The 18,155-nt window shown below is 40.5% G+C and overlaps 2 protein-coding genes across 2 annotated transcripts in view; one reads left to right on the top strand and one right to left on the bottom strand.

Moving 5' to 3' along the window:
- Positions 1 to 18,155, bottom strand: part of LOC146389750 (neural cell adhesion molecule 2-like) — a 631,716-nt gene that overhangs the window by 422,482 nt on the left and 191,079 nt on the right. The window lies entirely within an intron of this gene.
- LOC146389758 (uncharacterized) lies at positions 3,908 to 17,816 on the top strand. Its single transcript, XM_084913569.1, has 3 exons — positions 3,908 to 4,362; positions 13,873 to 13,978; positions 14,410 to 17,816. Exons 2-3 carry the CDS (start codon positions 13,961 to 13,963, stop codon positions 15,232 to 15,234), a joined length of 843 nt encoding a protein of 280 aa, XP_084769695.1. The 5' UTR covers positions 3,908 to 4,362; positions 13,873 to 13,960; the 3' UTR covers positions 15,235 to 17,816.

The raw sequence follows: 18,155 nt of genomic DNA, 5'->3' as shown, positions 1-18,155 counted from the left end.
TCTACATGGATGTTAAAATCACCCACAATAATTATTTTATCTGAGCTGCGCACTAAATTAGATATAAAGTCTGAGAAATCAGACAGAAACTCTGTGTAAGGCCCAGGTGGACGATAGATGATAACAAGCAAGACTGGTTTCTGAGTTTTACAGCTGGGGTGGACAAGGTTAAGCATTAGGTTTTCAAATGAATTAAAAGTCTGTCTTGGTCTTTCATTAATTAATAGGCTGGTGTGAAAAATTGCTGCCACACCGCCTCCTCGGCCTGTGCTTCGAGATTTCTGGTAGTTAGAATGACTCGGGGGTGTTGATTCATTTAAACGAACATAATCATCCTGCTGCAACCAGGTTTCTGTAAGGCAGAGTAAATCGATTTGTTGATCAATTATTAAGTCATGTACTAACAGAGACTTGGAGGAGAGAGACCTAACATTTAATAATCCACATTTCACTGTTTTACTCTTTGGTTCAGATGTGGATACTGTATTGTTCTTTCTTTGTGATTGTTTATGTTTAAGTTGTTTGTTGCTGGTTTTAGTTTGTTTTTTGTCTGTTTGGGAGCTGACACAGTCTCTATGGAGATGGGTTTTTTTTGGGGGGGGGTGGGGGTAGCAGGAGGAGAGAAGCTGCAGAGAGGCGTGTAAGACTGCAACTCTGCTTCCTGGTCCCAACTCTGGATAGTCATATTTTGGGGGGTTTAATAAATTTGTCCATATTTCTAGAAATGAGAGCTGCTCCATCCAAAGTGGGATGGATGCCGTCTCTCCTAATAAGACCAGGTTTCCTCCAGAAGGTTTGCCAATTATCCATGAAGCCCACATCGTTTCTGGGACACCACTCAGACAGCCAGCAATTTAAGGAGAACATGCAGCTAAACATGTCACTCCTGGTCTGACTGGGGAGGTGACCAGAGAAAACTACAGAGTCCAACATTGTTTTGGCAAAGTTACACACCGATTCTATATTGATTTTAGTGACCTCCGATTGGCGTAACCAGGTGTCATTACTGCAATATGTCATTAAAAACTTTTAAAAGGGCTGATTCAGTGCTATGAAAGGGTTTAAAAATAGATTGGAAAACCTGTAAAACATTTTGCTTTTCCAGGAAGGTCATTCATTGACTGTGAACTCTCTTTTCAAGAATTTTGGAAAGAAAAGGTAGTTAGAAGATAGGCCTGTAATTTGCAAGATTCATAGGATCAAGAACAGGTTTTTAATCAGGAGTTTGACCACAGCATGTTTACAATCTTTAGGGACTACACCTGACATCAAACTATGGTTTACCAGCTGGAGAACCAAAGGTCCAACTGTAGGTAACACCTCTTATAAGAGTCGAGGAGGGACAGCATCATTTGGAGACCCTGCAGGCTTAAAACGATCAACAGTCTCCTTTAACCCTTTAAAGCCGGTCAGAGCAGGCACGCTCCGTTTTGCATAACTATTTTTAAATCCCGGTAGCACTGGAACCATGTAAGCTAGCGCAATAAATTTTTTTGCATATGAAACCGGAGAAGTTGTACTTACATCTTATGCCATCAGCTTGTCCTAGGTCACGGTTTCCTTCCACATAAAGCTTTGCAAAAATTGCATTAAAAGCGCTTGCAGCAACAAAAACATAATATTCCAGAAACAGGCTTTGCCGATCCGATCAGCTTTTCGTAACACTTCCTACGTCCATCAGCGCGAACTATCGCATATCCGCCATGACCTGCCCGAAACTGGAAGTGACGTCATTTTCGCAGAAATTTAGTTTTTTACCATCAGGGCCTTGTAAGGCTATACTGGTGTTTTTAAAAGTTATGTTTGACTTTATGACTTTCTGTGTCGTTTCTGGGATGCTTAGGATACATATTGTTTAAATAAAATAGTTTATTTTGATGCATATGCTATTTTTTTTTGCAAATTTGCATTATAATACTTATTTTCATTTTTCCTGCAGTATATAAAAATTGGTGAATATCAAAAATAAAACTGAAGACACTCAAAATAAATTTCCTGTGGTGGGAAACTATTTTGTGCAACTTTTTTGTATTTACAGTTTTGAGGGATAAGCCTCTTAAATTTCTATAACTAGAAATATATGTTGAAAAAAACCAAAACGAATTTCAATTTTTTTGTAGTTATTGCACTTTTTTTGCAATTTATGTAATTACTATGCACTTAATGCATGGGTATTATTAAAATTTCAGCTATAATGGTTGTATTGATGTATAGCAACTTGAAATGCTCCCAAAAATGGCACTACAGCATGTAAAAATATAATATAAGCTCTGGCAAACTTGGTTCTATGGTAGGTCTTAAAGGGTTAAAGAGGACAAAGTCGACGGCTCAAACCCCTCAAAGACAGCAGAGCAGGAAGCAGAGACTGATGGTCTGAGCACAAGGAGAGATTTGAGCCCTGGAGGAGGAGACCTTCTCAATTAAAAAAGTGTAAAAAACTTTCACAGGTTGCAGAGAAGGGCTCGATACAGTCAGTATGTGGTGCACTAAGAACAGAGTTAATAGTTTTAAATAAAACATGCGAGTTGTGACAGTTTGAAAGAATAATGTCAGATAAGTGTTTTCTTTTGGCATCTTTTACAGGTTTTTGATATTAACGCTAACATTCCTTTAGTATCTGGAATGACACTTGTAATTTGTCCTTTTTCCACGTGTGCTCAGCTCAACGGCACTCGTGTCAGACAGCTCGGGTCGTGTCGTTCAGCCACTAATTGGTGCTGCTCGGGGCAAAGTTGGGGCTGTATCAAGACACGAGGACTAAACCCCAATTCAACCAGACCCAGAACTGATCTGGAATTAAAACCGGACTACAACAGTTAACAGTTAACCAAGACAGAACCAGAATCAGAACTAGATGATAGTAGCACTAAAAATCATCATAGACCTGCACTACACTTTTTTTTTTAATTCTACCAAAGTACACTATCCTCTCTCTCGCTCTCTGTTCCTCTCTCTCTCTCGCTGTTCCTCTTTCTCCCTCTTTGTGCTGACAATCAAGCCAAACACCAACATCATCAAATATACAGTTGAAACCAGATATTTACATACTCTTCAGATAGGAGAGGAGAGATGCATCAGTAGAAACTGTTTCATCCTTTAAACCTAAACTCTGTGAACAGTTGACTGTTCGATGTGCTAAAGAACAGAAAACATTATTTCCCATCAGACCATGAGCAACATTCAGGCATGTAACACAGTAACACTTTTATTTTTTACATATTCAGCAGAAAGAGTTAGCTGTGTGCACTATAAAAAAAAAATAAGAACCGTAATTCATTTCTGCTTGGTTTCACATAAATTGTATTATTAAGGAAAAATAAGTGGGGCTCACCTCAAAACAATCAGTATAAGATCTGACTGGAGAGTTTTAGGACAGAGCCAAACTTTTGGAACTGAAATAACAACTTTGAGCGGATCAGAGACTTGTTTTGATAACATCTCCCCCTAAAACAATAAACTGTCCTCACTATCACAACCACAGCAGGAACAAGACAGGATTCTGTGGTAGATTTTTTGCAATTTGTAGTAAATTGTGCGCCACAGACTTTGTAATTTACATTTGTGTCACTCATTTAAATCTTCTTCTCCTGAAAGTGAAACTCTTACAAACACATATGTCATAACTTCCGTCACAAACTGACACTGAGTCTCTTCAGTAAATCCAGCAGCTTTTTAACATCAAAAGACGTCTTTGAGCTGCTGCAGATGTTAGTAAATCTGACCCTAAAGGTTCCTTCTTCTTTAAAATTCAAACTTTGTAATGAAAGGATATTTTTAACAGGCTGTTCTCGTTTATATGACCTCCATAAAACAACAGGGTTAGAACACATTGTGATAAAGTAAGATGTTTGTTTTGTAGTCCATCTTCTGCACAATGTAGTTTCAACAGGCGGACATCCGGTGTCACATCGCTCCTCTCTTAACCTGAGTCCTTATCAAATCTCCTTCCCACGATGACGTTTTCATCGAGGCCAAGGAAAAGAGTTTAGGAAAAGGAGATAGGCGCTACTTTTGAAATAACACCCCACGTGGTTACCTTGTGACGCTGAGTCACGTGACCTCGCAGCAACAAATCACAGCAGAGCCGGAAAAGGAGGCGGAGCAAAGTGTCTGTGCAGGAGAGGAGTCGAGCAGAGAGAGCTGCTTTTTTATGAAACGGGAGTAAAGTAGTGAACTTACAGGAACATATAAAACTACCAACGTTTGGATCGATGTCTGCATCGATCTGCACACCCTTGTCTCCTGGATCGTAGCTGTAATCAGCGGGAACCACGTGGGTCTCTGCTCCCTGATCTGTTTCCTGTTTGGAAAGACTTCCAGCTTCATCACGGAGTTTCTCTCGGTTTGTGGGCTCATCTAAAGGTAAGCACCGAGCTAACTTTAATGTCGGTTCAGTTTATGTTGAGTTTAGCTCTGTTGAGAATAATAGATTGCTTGGTATACATTGGAGTTAGACAGACTGTAGAGTTTGTGATTGCTTGCAACATTATGAAATGATGGTTGCTAGGGGGTAAGAATGCATATAGAAAATAGTCTTGGAATATGAACAAAAGGATGGGCTGCAGGGCAGGAGAACAGCCAACCCCCAGGACAGGAAGCCACAGGTATAAGACTGGGGGAGGGCAATCAGCCGTTAGAATAGGACTTCATAGGATAATCTCCAGATGTATCTGTATTTTATTTTCTTCCAGCGCAAATAAAGACGTCTGATAAAATAAAGACACTGTTTAGTCTTAATGTTTATTACGTATTATACACAAATGCAATAAGCAGCAGGTGCTATAGGCATCTGGAAGCAACTGTATATACAATTCTAACATGTGATTAACTATTAGTTACTCAGTGTCACTCTTTCTATGCAAAACTAAGCAACTGAAAATAATCAATACTGCCTTAAAAGTGCACATATGTAATTGATATAATTACGTCACCACATCTGATTAGAGTAACATTAAGCAGTTTTATATTACACAGAACAACCACAACAGAGCTCTACAATTAATAACATCTAATATCAGCTACTCTGACAATGAGCTGAACATCACTAATCATTACCGGTGCCTTTTTTTGAGTCTCTCTGCTTTCCTCTCAATTTCTGTACATTATTTAAAAGTCTTAATAAAGTGACCTTTTTTCTATATTGGCAATGTACATCTCTGTTTAGAGCTGTTCGCACTAAAGTAAAAAGCACCATCACTTCATGCGGATACCCTTTCGGCGCCAGCTGCAGTCACAAGGCTGGAGCCGAACAAAAACACCCTGATAACGACTGTGTTTAATCTGTTCCTTCCCATTCCATGCAAGGCCACCTGGGTTGGCTGGAAGACTGTTTACTTAGCCTAGCAGGGCGAAGGACACTGTCTCAGCTGAACTCTCGACACGCACACACATACATATACACTGATATGCACACACTCATCCCCCCTCCCTTTCCAAAGTTCTTCGATGCTTGTTCCCTCCAGAGGCGGAGGCAGACATTTGATACACCCGGGGCTTAGCCCTAAAGGGTAATATGCATGTGGGATTGGGGGGGTAGAAATGACTGAAAGATTAATAGCCTCTGTGTTGAGTTTTGTTAAAAAAAGAATGACTTCATATAGGGAAAAATATATATCACATATGCAGGACACCTTAAACTATTTTTTTACATTAAATGGCCTGTATTTGAATAGCGCTTTTTACTAGTCCCCCCTAGGGACCCCAAAGCGCTTTACACACCCAGTCATCCACCCATTCACACACTGGTGGAGGCAAGCTACAGTTGTAGCCACAGCTGCCCTGGGGCAGGCTGACAGAAGCGAGGCTGCCATACCGCCTTCTGGCCAACACCAGTAGGCGGTAGGTGAAGTGTCTTGCCCAAGGACACAACAACCGAGACTGTCCGAGCCGGGGCTCGAACCGGCAACCTTCTGATTACAAGGTGAACTCCCAACTCTTGAGCCACAATCCTCCAACTTTGTTCTACCACAGCAAGGCAGAACAAAGTTGGGGCTGTATCAAGACACGAGGACTAAACCCCAATTCAACCAGACCCAGAACTGATCTGGAATTAAAACCGGACTACAACAGTTTAAATTCAGGACTACTTAGGATTTAACCAAGACAGCATAACTTAATAAATATAGAATTTGAAAAATAACAAACCTAAAAAGAAACACTAGGTATGAGATACATGAGTACCTATGATACAGTGATACTTTTGGTAAACAACCATTTGACTACCATGTGTGTCTCACCTGCTCTTGTTCCATCTCTGTTCTGTCCTCATTCTCCATCTCTCTCCCTCTCTCTCCCTCTCTGTTCCTCTCTCTCCCTCTCTATTCCTCCATCTCCCTCTCTGTTCCTCTTTCTCCCTCTTTGTGCTGACAATCAAGCCAAACACCAACATCATCAAATATACAGTTGAAACCAGATATTTACATACTCTTCAGATAAAAACAGATACACTTTTTAATTGTAACATCAAATCAGACTAAATTTTTTTTAGATTAATAAATATAAAAAAACACATTTGTTAACTTTAAGAGTAAAGAGAGAAACTATCTGTATTTCTTAATTGTAAATAGCACCAAACTGTATTCAAAATTGAGCCACACTTATGGAGCTCCACAATCCTTTTCCTGGTGTTTTGGTTGACATCTCTTGATTTTCCCATTTCAAAGAAACAGGCTCTGTGTTTTGCCTTATATGCATCCACAGGTGTGCCACCAATTTACTCACATGGACTCTACTAACCTATCAGAAGCTTCTTCAGCTCAGAATGGAATCGTCTGCAGTTTTCTTATTAATTAACAATAAACTTAGTGTATATGTACTCCTAAATATGATGAAAGTGATAAAAAATAGACAGCTCTGTCTCTCTTTATTCTGACATTTAACTAATTCAAAAGATATTTCAATATTTATTTATCGAAAACAAAACAAGTTTACTCTAAATTGATGCTGTACAGTAAAAAAATGTTCTTGTGTTTTCCACAAAGTGTATGTAAATATCTGGTTTAAACTGTGAATATACTGCTGTGTATTGAAGTTCCTCTTGTTTCGCACAGAAATATACTAAACAACATACAAAGCATAATATATAAAATAACATCTACCAGAGTTTTTTCTTTGAAAGAAGCCCCTTATGTCCATTCTTGTATATCAGTACATTACTGAAACCGATTTATTTAGCCGTGGAGGGTAACAACTGAAAAAATGAAATAAACACACATGTAAGCTAAGACTCTCTAAAGAAACAGCATTGTTGTTGATTGGCTTTTCATTTCGCCATTTGTTGATTCACTTGAAGAGTAAGTAACGTAATATGGGTCAAGCGATCAGTTTGATATCAATCTTTCGTGATACACCGTCATATTTACATTATTTGTACAGTACGAATGATTTGCTTTGGTACCTGGTTGAACTTTAGTTCTCCTCTGTCTGCCTGGCTGCGTTTCTCCAACAGCGCACTCGCATCGCAGGCAACAGTTCCCTCCGCCACCTCGCTCAGTCACTCAGTGTCTGAGCTCAGATCATACCAATATTAGGAGGATTTATGCACAGTCGTAAATTCCCACGGTGTGCGCTATGTGCTTCAAATATTGTGTGTAGTTTTTGTTTTATACAGTTGTCAGCCAGGCATCTAACTATGAAACAATTACACTCCAAAAGACCCCGGGCTTCTGAAAAAACAACCCGGGCTTAAGCCCAGTAAGCCACCCCCACGCTCCACCACTGGTTCCCTCCTGGGAACACGGCGGGTCTGAGCCCACGCTGGAATGGTAGCGCTGGGCAGGATGGCTGCTGTGTTTGCTTCGGATTACTCCTCACCCCCCACCCGACCCTGTGGCTTGTCACCAATGACTGTATAAAAGATGGACGATGCGACACCGCCTCCTCCCATTGTGCAAAAATGGAGCCGGAATATTCCGCTTGTGGAGGCTGCCGTCTTGCATTTTTGGAGCCAGAGTCTGCACAGTAGTGACTTGAGGTGGAGCGACTGCGTCACGCTCCTGCCCACACACCCGCTGGACATGACCGCAAACACGTCCCCCTACACTTTTTACGTAGCCCGGCTGCTCCAGTTTTTTTGCTGATGGGTTTACCGCGACTGACGACTTGTTAAATTAAGGTAAATACAACCACGTCACTGTTATGAAAAAGACACACAGCTTAACATCTTATAGTTCTACAACATCTAAAATCACTCTGTTGTCAATTCGTTTGCTAGATTAGCCGCTAGCATACGCAATGTGTTGGGGACTTGTTGCTAGCTAGTTAGCAATGTTATACACCTGTTACTCTAGTCTGTATTATGTAATCATTCAGCACTCCTTAGGTTTTGTTATACATTTTAGACAGCAATAAGATCAGCTACACACTCCACAGAGGCCCAGAGTTACTCTTAATATCAAAAATGTAATGCTGTCCTTCGAGGTTTTAGCATTTAAGACTGTGAGTGTAATGGATTTAAAACTGTTTAAATCTTCAGAACCGTCTACAGTCAGGTAACATGGAAACTTTAAAAACAGCAGCAGAAGGTTTCAGTAGTGTAGTCTAATTTGTTCTTTTCATTTAATAATAGAGTCTATATTCTATCAACAGCTACATTCACCCTGGGGAGAAACTAGTGAGGCTGACCATGAGGACTAAGCTGGGTTTCTGGGTCCAGAGGTTTGGAGAAACGTCTTTCCTTTCTTTCATCATCACAGCTGTCCTGTGTCAGATGTTCTGTTGACCCACTAAGAGAGGCTTATGGGCAGAAATCTGTCCCATCAGAAACTGAATATGAATAAGTTAAATTTGAATTTGAATTGCTCAGATTGAATCTGAATTGTAACTTGAATAAATGCTTTTAAAAACTGAATATGAATTATCCTAATTTGAAATTCAATTTATTGGTTTGAAAATGATCATCACCAAATTGAAATTTAATTTTATATTTTGAAAATGAATTAATTTGCTTTGAAACCGCATTTTATCCTTTAAAAATTTAGCTCTCGAATAATTTCAGATTCACTTCTCACCATTCAGTTTCAGTTCTACAATTCAATTTCAGTTCCAAAATTCAGTTTTTTGGGACTTACATTCGGTTCCGGTTCAAGAGTAGTCCAAACTGAATTTTGGAACTGAAATTGAATTGTAGAACTGAAACTGAATGGTGAGAAGTGAATCTGAAATTATTCGAGAGCTAAATTTTTAAAGGATAAAATGCGGTTTCAAAGCAAATTAATTCATTTTCAAAATATAAAATTAAATTTCAATTTAGTGATGATCATTTTCAAACCAATAAATTGAATTTCAAATTAGGATAATTCATATTCAGTTTTTAAAAGCATTTATTCAAGTTACAATTCAGATTCAATTTGAGCAATTCAAATTCAGATTTAACTTATTCATATTCAGTTTCTGATGGCACAGATTTCTGCCCATAGAGGCTTCATTCAAGAAACACCAGGAAGACCGAAGCTCATGGCATTGATCAAGCGGAACTCATCATCTTCACCAGCAGCTCCCTCACTGGGAAATCTTCAGCACTCCTCTGTAGGCCCACCCCAGAAGATGGATAAACCCAGCATTTCATGAACACTGTGATGGAGACCTTTGGTTTGTGTAACGTGTAACGTCATAAATACTCGGATACTCTCCAGAGTCTCCGGATATTACATAAAGATATTATATTCAGTCCTGTAGAAAGTTATATATTTAAAAATATATTATCCTCTCTGGTTACTCTGGTATGACTAACTCTGAATCACTTTATGGTAAATAACACATTATCTGCAAAAAACTGAAAGAATTCCAGATGACAAGTTTATAGTTAAACATACAAGTAATGACCTTTGATCTTCAACAGGTTTTATTTAATTGTGTAAGAGAAACTGAAACGTGCTCTTCATGCAGCTGAGTACATAAAGTGTTTAAAATGGAAGCTGTGCAGGTCTGAGACCTGCAGCTCTCTGAAACACCAAACAGGGCCATGTTAATGCTGATATATACAGGGAGTGCAGAATTATTAGGCAAATGAGTATTTTGTCCACATCATCCTCTTCATGCATGTTGTCTTACTCCAAGCTGTATAGGCTCGAAAGCCTACTACCAATTAAGCATATTAGGTGATGTGCATCCCTGTAATGAGAAGGGGTGTGGTCTAATGACATCAACACCCTATATCAGGTGTGCATAATTATTAGGCAACGTCCTTTCCTTTGGCAAAATGGGTCAAAAGAAGGACTTGACAGGCTCAGAAAAGTCAAAAATAGTGAGATATCTTCCAGAGGGATGCAGCAGTCTCAAAATTGCAAAGCTTCTGAAGCGTGATCATCGAACAATCAAGCGTTTCTTTCAAAATAGTCAACAGGGTCGCAAGAAGCGTGTGGAAAAACCAAGGCGCAAAATAACTGCCCATGAACTGAGAAAAGTCAAGCGTGCAGCTGCCAAGATGCCACTTGCCACCAGTTTGGCCATATTTCAGAGCTGCAACATCACTGGAGTGCCCAAAAGCACAAGGTGTGCAATACTCAGAGACATGGCCAAGGTAAGAAAGGCTGAAAGACGACCACCACTGAACAAGACACACAAGCTGAAACGTCAAGACTGGGCCAAGAAATATCTCAAGACTGGTTTTTCTAAGGTTTTATGGACTGATGAAATGAGAGTGAGTCTTGATGGGCCAGATGGATGGGCCCGTGGCTGGATTGGTAAAGGGCAGAGAGCTCCAGTCCGACTCAGACGCCAGCAAGGTGGAGGTGGAGTACTGGTTTGGGCTGGTATCATCAAAGATGAGCTTGTGGGGCCTTTTCGGGTTGAGGATGGAGTCAAGCTCAACTCCCAGTCCTACTGCCAGTTTCTGGAAGACACCTTCTTCAAGCAGTGGTACAGGAAGAAGTCTGCATCCTTCAAGAAAAACATGATTTTCATGCAGGACAATGCTCCATCACACGCGTCCAAGTACTCCACAGCGTGGCTGGCAAGAAAGGGTATAAAAGAAGAAAAACTAATGACATGGCCACCTTGTTCACCTGATCTGAACGCCATTGAGAACCTGTGGTCCATCATCAAATGTGAGATTTACAAGGAGGGAAAACAGTACACCTCTCTGAACAGTGTCTGGGAGGCTGTGGTTGCTGCTGCACGCAATGTTGATGGTGAACAGATCAAAACACTGACAGAATCCATGGATGGCAGGCTTTTGAGTGTCCTTGCAAAGAAAGGTGGCTATATTGGTCGCTGATTTGTTTTTGTTTTGTTTTTGAATGTCAGAAATGTATATTTGTGAATGTGGAGATGTTATATTGGTTTCACTGGTAAAAATAAATAATTGAACTGGGTATATATTTGTTTTTTGTTAAGTTGCCTAATAATTATGCACAGTAATAGTCACCTGCACACACAGATATCCCCCCAAAATAGCTAAAACTAAAAACAAACTAAAAACCACTTCCAAGAACATTCAGCTTTGATATTATTGAGTTTTTTGGGTTCATTGAGAACATGGTTGTTGTTCAATAATAAAATTATTCCTCAAAAATACAACTTGCCTAATAATTCTGCACTCCCTGTATTGTTCCACATGTGGGTGATATGAACCTGTAGAGAGTTCTGAGGCTGGTTGTGCAAAGCTTTGGTTGATAACAGACATCCCATTGCTCTGTAACATTAACTGACTGTCCATATCAACTTTAAACTCTTTGTCATAAATCTCTAATTTTGCACGTGCTGCTTGCCTTTCCTTTTCTGCTTGTAAACGCTCTAGTTCAGACCTTTGTGCATCCAATTCCCTCCTGTGTTTCTCTTCCATTTCTCTTATTTTTTGTTTTTGTTTTATTTCCTCTTGTGTGATTTTATACTGAGCTTCTTTTGCAGCTAATTCTGTAACAGCATCGATTCTTTTGGCTGCAATGCTTGCTTCAGATTGGTAACTTGACTGTGATGCAGTACCAAATATGGACTTAGCATGTTCATAAGCTAAGAGCTGATGGAGGCGCTGCCTTTCTCTATCTGCATCATACTCATCTATAGCTGCTAAACGCTCAGATATGATTTTCATAATGTCCTTTGTCACTGATTCACAAGAGTCCATTTTGCGCCTTATGACATGGGATGGTTCATTACGCTCTCTATATTCACTGTATGCTTTCGTCATATCATTTACTGTCCTTTCAATATCATCAGCCATTTCTGCTAACCGTGAATCTGATAAATCACTTTTCAGGTCTTCTCTGTATACTCTGACCTGGCCTTTCCAATGTTCATAAATGGTTAGCAGTTTCTTCTCTCTTTTATTCTGTTCATTCCTTTGATATAAGAGCATTTTCTCTGTGGGCACACTGATCCGTTCTGACCGCCTTGGGAACGTTTCATTAGCTGTTTCATCAGCTTCGCATGTTAATTCCTTTCGTTGTTCCTTTTTGTTTAACTGACCTCCTTCTATATTTTCCATTTTGAGAGCAATTGCTTGTTACCGGACCATTGCTGTAGCTTGCTGCTCCGTGCCATGCCATTACCGTTCCAATCGCAGGAAGCTCTCTCTCTCGCTGCTCCCGGAGGTATGCTCTTACTGCTCCCGGAGGTAAGCTCTTACTGCTCCCGGAGGCAAGCTCTTACTGTAGCGAACCGCCCCAAATGAAGGATGACGTTTTGAAGGTTTAATGGCAGTAAACCATCAATCTCACCGTAAGAGCTGGGGATGTATACATAGAAACAGCGTGTAAGCAAAAATAATCCACACTCTTACAATCGTAAACCTTATAACATGAAGTTCGTTTCAACGTAACATTTAACAAATGTAGCGACTGTCACAAAAACATCTAAACGTGTCCTCATTTATATCATAACCATACCTTGTGCCTCTATCAAGGGGGCTGCTAATGACAAAAGAAATCTCCATAGGCTCCGTTAAGCCATCACATTTCAAAACTCCCGCGACTGCCACTGAAAACTGCGCCAAAAATAGTTTTACAGGAAATTGTCCCATCAAAATAAAAGCTTCTACACCCGAAAAGGAAGTTGGTAGTAGAAGACAGCAATGAGTGCCAAAATAAGGTGCAAGGAAAGGCATTCAGGGTTATTTACAGAAGATAATCCAAAATCCATGGAGTTGTGCGACGTGGACACGTTCAAATATAGGTTCAAATATTGAGGAGGAATACAGGAGGGATTCAAAATCACAACACTTGTCCAGGAGGGTTAGGTCAAACGATGATTTTAATGAACACACGCGTGGGGAGATGAACACTGTCACACACTCAGCATCGATCTCCGCCCAATAATACACAAGCAGTTGTTTTTATAGCATCAGGGTATTATTTATGACGCCCCCTCATGCGTCAAGCAGATACAACCCATATGGAAAAGAAATAGTAAAAACTTATATGATTTACTCATGAAAGTGGCCACTTTCATGAGTAAATCAAAATAATAATTTTGATAAATTTTGATAAATAAATAAATTCTCCATTTGTAAAATAATTTTAGAATTCCACATTAACAAAGTGAGTTTCGAAATGTTTTTTAAAAACCTCATTACATTTCAACCATTACCATCCTAGGGGAGCTAGGATGGTAATGAGGTGCTTGAAATGTTGTAGGTGGCTGAGTTTATACTGCTACCATTTTGACTGATCGGGACTCCATCTTTGTGGATCTATGGAAGTCCATATATACAGGGTGTAGCATCCCCTGGGTAAAGGCGGTGATGTGCAGGGGGGTCAGGGGTTTTTCCCTTTCAGGTTCTTGTAGGCAACTGATGACTTTCTTTTTGTAGTTGCTTCTGGGGTTTCACCTTGAAGCTTCATACGTATTGTTGTCACTGAGGAGTTTAGTCATGTTTATTTGCTCTGCTTCTTTTTGTCAGGGATAAAATACATATATATACTTTTTGTGTCCCAGCTTAGTAACAGGAAGAGAAGAGTCTGGTGGTGCAGCAGAGGAACAATTTCAGCCATTTGGACTCAGCTCAGCCACTACAGAGGAAACAATGACTTCAACACAAAAGGTAAGAAAAACATCACAGTTACACTGTTATTGAAACTGTGTGCACAGCTGGTCGGTTTTTAAAAACCTGTTAACAGCAGCTTTATCTCTTCCATCCTGGGCTCATCCATATATAAAACCACAGAAGTTACAAGAAAATACAAAGATCATATTTTCTCTACACACATTGAAACAACAATATCATCAGTTGAACTCAAATTTTTTTCTGAAGTAAAAGAGTTTCTCTGCTGATCAATATTTCTTCAATAATGTCATTTTGTACAACTTTCATTGTAGCACATCATTGTAATGTGATACTGTCACCAGAAGGTGGTGGTAACACACCTACAATGTGTTTTTTTGACATGTCTGATTCCACCAATGGAGGGAGTTTCAGTTTGTTCCACGACTGCATTTCACTCACTGCCTCTGTTTGTATCTCTGTCACTGCAGGACCAACATGGAGCGAGAAGTCAGCGCTCTCAGGAGGCCGACAAACCTCACAGAAGAAAGGGAGAGAAAACCTACAGCTGTGATGAGTGTGGGAAGGATTTTACCCTGGCTGGACACTTAAAAACTCACCAACTCATCCACAGTGGAGTTAAACCTTACAGCTGTGAGTTTTGTGGAAAGTCTTTTACCCAGGCTGGAAGCTTAAAAACTCACCAACTCATCCACAGTGGAGTTAAACCTTACAGCTGTGAGTTTTGTGGAAAGTCTTTTACCCAGGCTGGAAACTTAAAAACTCACCAACTCATCCACAGTGGAGTTAAACCTTACAGCTGTGAGTTGTGTGGAAAGTCTTTTACCCTGGCTGGAGACTTAAAAAGACACCAAATCATCCACAGTGGAGTTAAACCTTACAGCTGTGACTTGTGTGGAAAGTCTTATACCCTGGCTGGACACTTAAAAACTCACCAACTCATCCACAGTGGAGTTAAACCTTACAGCTGTGACTTGTGTGGAAAGTCTTTTACCCAGGCTGGAGACTTAAAAAGACACCAAATCATTCACAGTGGAGTTAAACCTTACAGCTGTGAGTTGTGTGGAAAAAGTTTCAGCGACAAACGGTACCGAAATATTCACCTACGGATTCACACTGGAAATGATGTTTACTGCTGTGATCAGTGTGGGAAACTGTTTGCAACAGATGCACAGTCACGACGACACGTGTTTAGCCACTCTGAGGAGAGACCTTATAAATGTGACCTGTGTGAGAAGACTTTTAAATCTCCACATCAGCTGAAAAAACACCAACAGATCCACACCAGAAAGTAACTCTACAAGTGCACTTACTGTGAGGATGTATTTAGTTTTTTATCTTGTAATTTTAACCTGATTGTTTGGAACAAGTCTGATCAGTAAACTTATGGAGTTATACTGAATGAACCTTTTGGAAAAATGAAGACTCATTTTCTCTCAGTAAGCTGAGTGTTGTAATGTAAACAGCAAAATGTAATTGGACGTTGGCAGAGATGCTCTTTGTTTCAGGCGACGTTCAGGATAAAATTGTTGAAGGAATTCCCTGACTTACAATGTCTTTGTTTAGATGTGGAGCGAAGCACACTGATCCATTTCTCAGCCCTTTCGTCACTGTGGTGGTGGGAAAGAGTTTCTCTGTGATCTTTTTGGAAAAACTTCCAATCATCAACGGAACCTAAAACCACATCAACGTATTATGAAATCCTGATAATGTTAAAGTGTTACTTATATTTGATGAACTCTGTGTAAAGTTTGTCTTATTAAACAGTTTGGTGTGAAAAATGAAGAAAAGGACAAAAATATTAGATTTTTCTCAAAAACGTGCTGTGGGCATGACGTTTTTAGAGAGTGTGTTTAAGATGCATTGTGATTAACATCTCACACATTCCAATAAAGCAGATGTTCCTGCATTGCAACAGCGCTTTGCAGATGTGTTCTCCCCCCTGCCCGTGTGCAAGACTCTCATGGAGCACCACTTTGAAACACAGCTGATTGGCAGATTCCCTTGTCTGCAGAGTCCAAAGACAAAAACGGCCTTCTCCACTCTGTATGGTTCGTACCAATTCGTCACACTTCCGTTTGGCTTGTTTGAAGCCCCGGCCATTTTTCAGCACCTCCTGTAGCGATAGCTGCGTCCTCACATTGCATATGCTGTTTCCTACCTGGATGATGTCGTCATTCATAGTGATACCTCGGTGGAGCATGTGCAGTGGTTGGTTATGGTCCCGGATTCCCTGGGGCAGCCAGGGCTGATGGCAAACCCGAAAAAAGTGTGTGGTTGGATGGAGGGAGGTACAGAGTTTTTTGGTACAATTTTGAGACCCCACTTGAAGGCTGATTACACCACAGCGACGTGATGAAGGCTGTCCCAATTCCAAATGCGGCCGAAAATGCCCACATTCGCGGCAGAATTCAGAACAGAATTCATAGCGCAGCTTTGACTGTGGCTAAGTTTTTTTTCCAAAAAATTAATAAAACGGCAGATGGTAGAAGCGTGGTGGCTGAAGAGTGAGGAGAAGGATGAGTCAGGTGTATCATTCGTGGCACAAAATATCCCAGAATTCATAGCGCAGACTTTACTGTGGCTAATTTAAAAAATATAAAAAACGGCAGATGGCAGAAGCGTTGTGGCCGAAGAGTAAACTTTTAAATTTAAGTATTGAATTTTTCAACCTCATCAGTTAACGCTGTCCATGCAGATATTATAGATTTGTAAATGATTACCTAACAATCTTGTCAACACACACTTAACTTTACAAGGACAAGCTCATGAAGATTAATGCAGGGAATCAGCCACCGGCAGGGAGTGTGGTGAGAGGAGATGGGCCTCCATATCTCGGAGGGCCAGAGATGATCCCAGAGAGATGGAGTCTAAGACCTGACCTGACATATAGACACAGACGTAGAAACACAAACGTGCATTCCCACCCTCATGCACACATAAACAAATACTGGGCACTCACCCAATGTGGAGACAGACACAAATGGACACTCTACACACAGTGTCACATTCCCCAAACATACTCTATACTCCAGGTCCAGGTACCCTTGCCCCCAGAGGGGGAAACAGCACCTAGACCCAGGAGATGTTACCCTTTTCCCTGGGGTGGAGACAAGCAGAGCGCCCCTGGCGTCACAGCAGCAGGGAGGACCCGCATCCCAGACCTCAACTACTCTGCTACAACACACGTAGTCTGACTCTTGTCTCATAATTTCATGTTTTGCCACTATTGAGTGAATTACTGAGATTGCTCTAATATAGTTTAGTACTATTGTATAGTTTAGGGGCAGCACGGTGGTTAGCACTGTAGCCGAACAGCAAGAAGATCCTGAGTTCAATTCCACCATCAGGCCGAGGTCTTTCTGTGTGGAGTTTGCATGTTCTACCCGTGTTTGCGTGGGTTCTCTCCGGGTACTACGGCTTCCTCCCACAGTCCAAAGGTAGATTAATCAATCTAAACTGCCCATAGGTGTGAATATGAGCGCGAATGGTTGTCTGTCTCTATGTGTTAGCCCTGCGACAAACTGGTGACCTGTCCAGGCTGTACCCCGCCTCTCGCCCTATGACAGCTGGGATAGGCTCCAGCACCCTCCACGACCCTGAAAAGGATAAGCGGAAGCGAATAGATGGATGGATAGTTTAGTACTTCTTAGTTCAGCTGTTGTTCATAGTGTCCCACTTGAATATTGAATCTTGTTACTCTGAGTCTCTTGCTTGCCATAGTGTGGGTTAATTTTCAGTTTTTTAGTCCCCTGAGTTTGTAGCATTGTGTGTTAGTGTATGGGTTTGAGCAATTCCAGAGAATAGATTCATTTGCCTCTCACCTTTAGTTCATATTTAGTGATTTTGCCAAAATAAAATCTTATTTTACACTGTTCCTCCGAGCCTCTGTGTGGTGTCTACATCTGAGTCCTCTTCCTTGTGTTGCCTGCCCGGTCGTGACAGAACCTGAACTTGTCTGATGTTCATGCTGATGAATATGGCCACACTGACACATATTACCTTTCAATTTGGTTATCAACTTGATTTCTATCTTTTTAGTTAATTAACTGATTTTAATTCCCAGATTTTGCCACCTAATTCATTATTTCCAAAGATATGCACGTGGCACAGTACAGTGTTGGGAAGGTTACTTTTAAAATGTATTCCACTACAGATTACAGAATACATGCCCCATAATGTATTTTGTATCGTATTCCGTTACGTTACTCAATGA

Source organism: Perissodus microlepis, chromosome 3 (genome assembly GCF_051167445.1).
Source record: "Perissodus microlepis isolate ML-2025 ecotype Zambia chromosome 3, ASM5116744v1, whole genome shotgun sequence".
Taxonomy (NCBI): domain Eukaryota; kingdom Metazoa; phylum Chordata; class Actinopteri; order Cichliformes; family Cichlidae; genus Perissodus; species Perissodus microlepis.
Note: the sequence above shows the minus strand (reverse complement) of the source record. Positions and strands in the feature narration are given on the sequence as shown.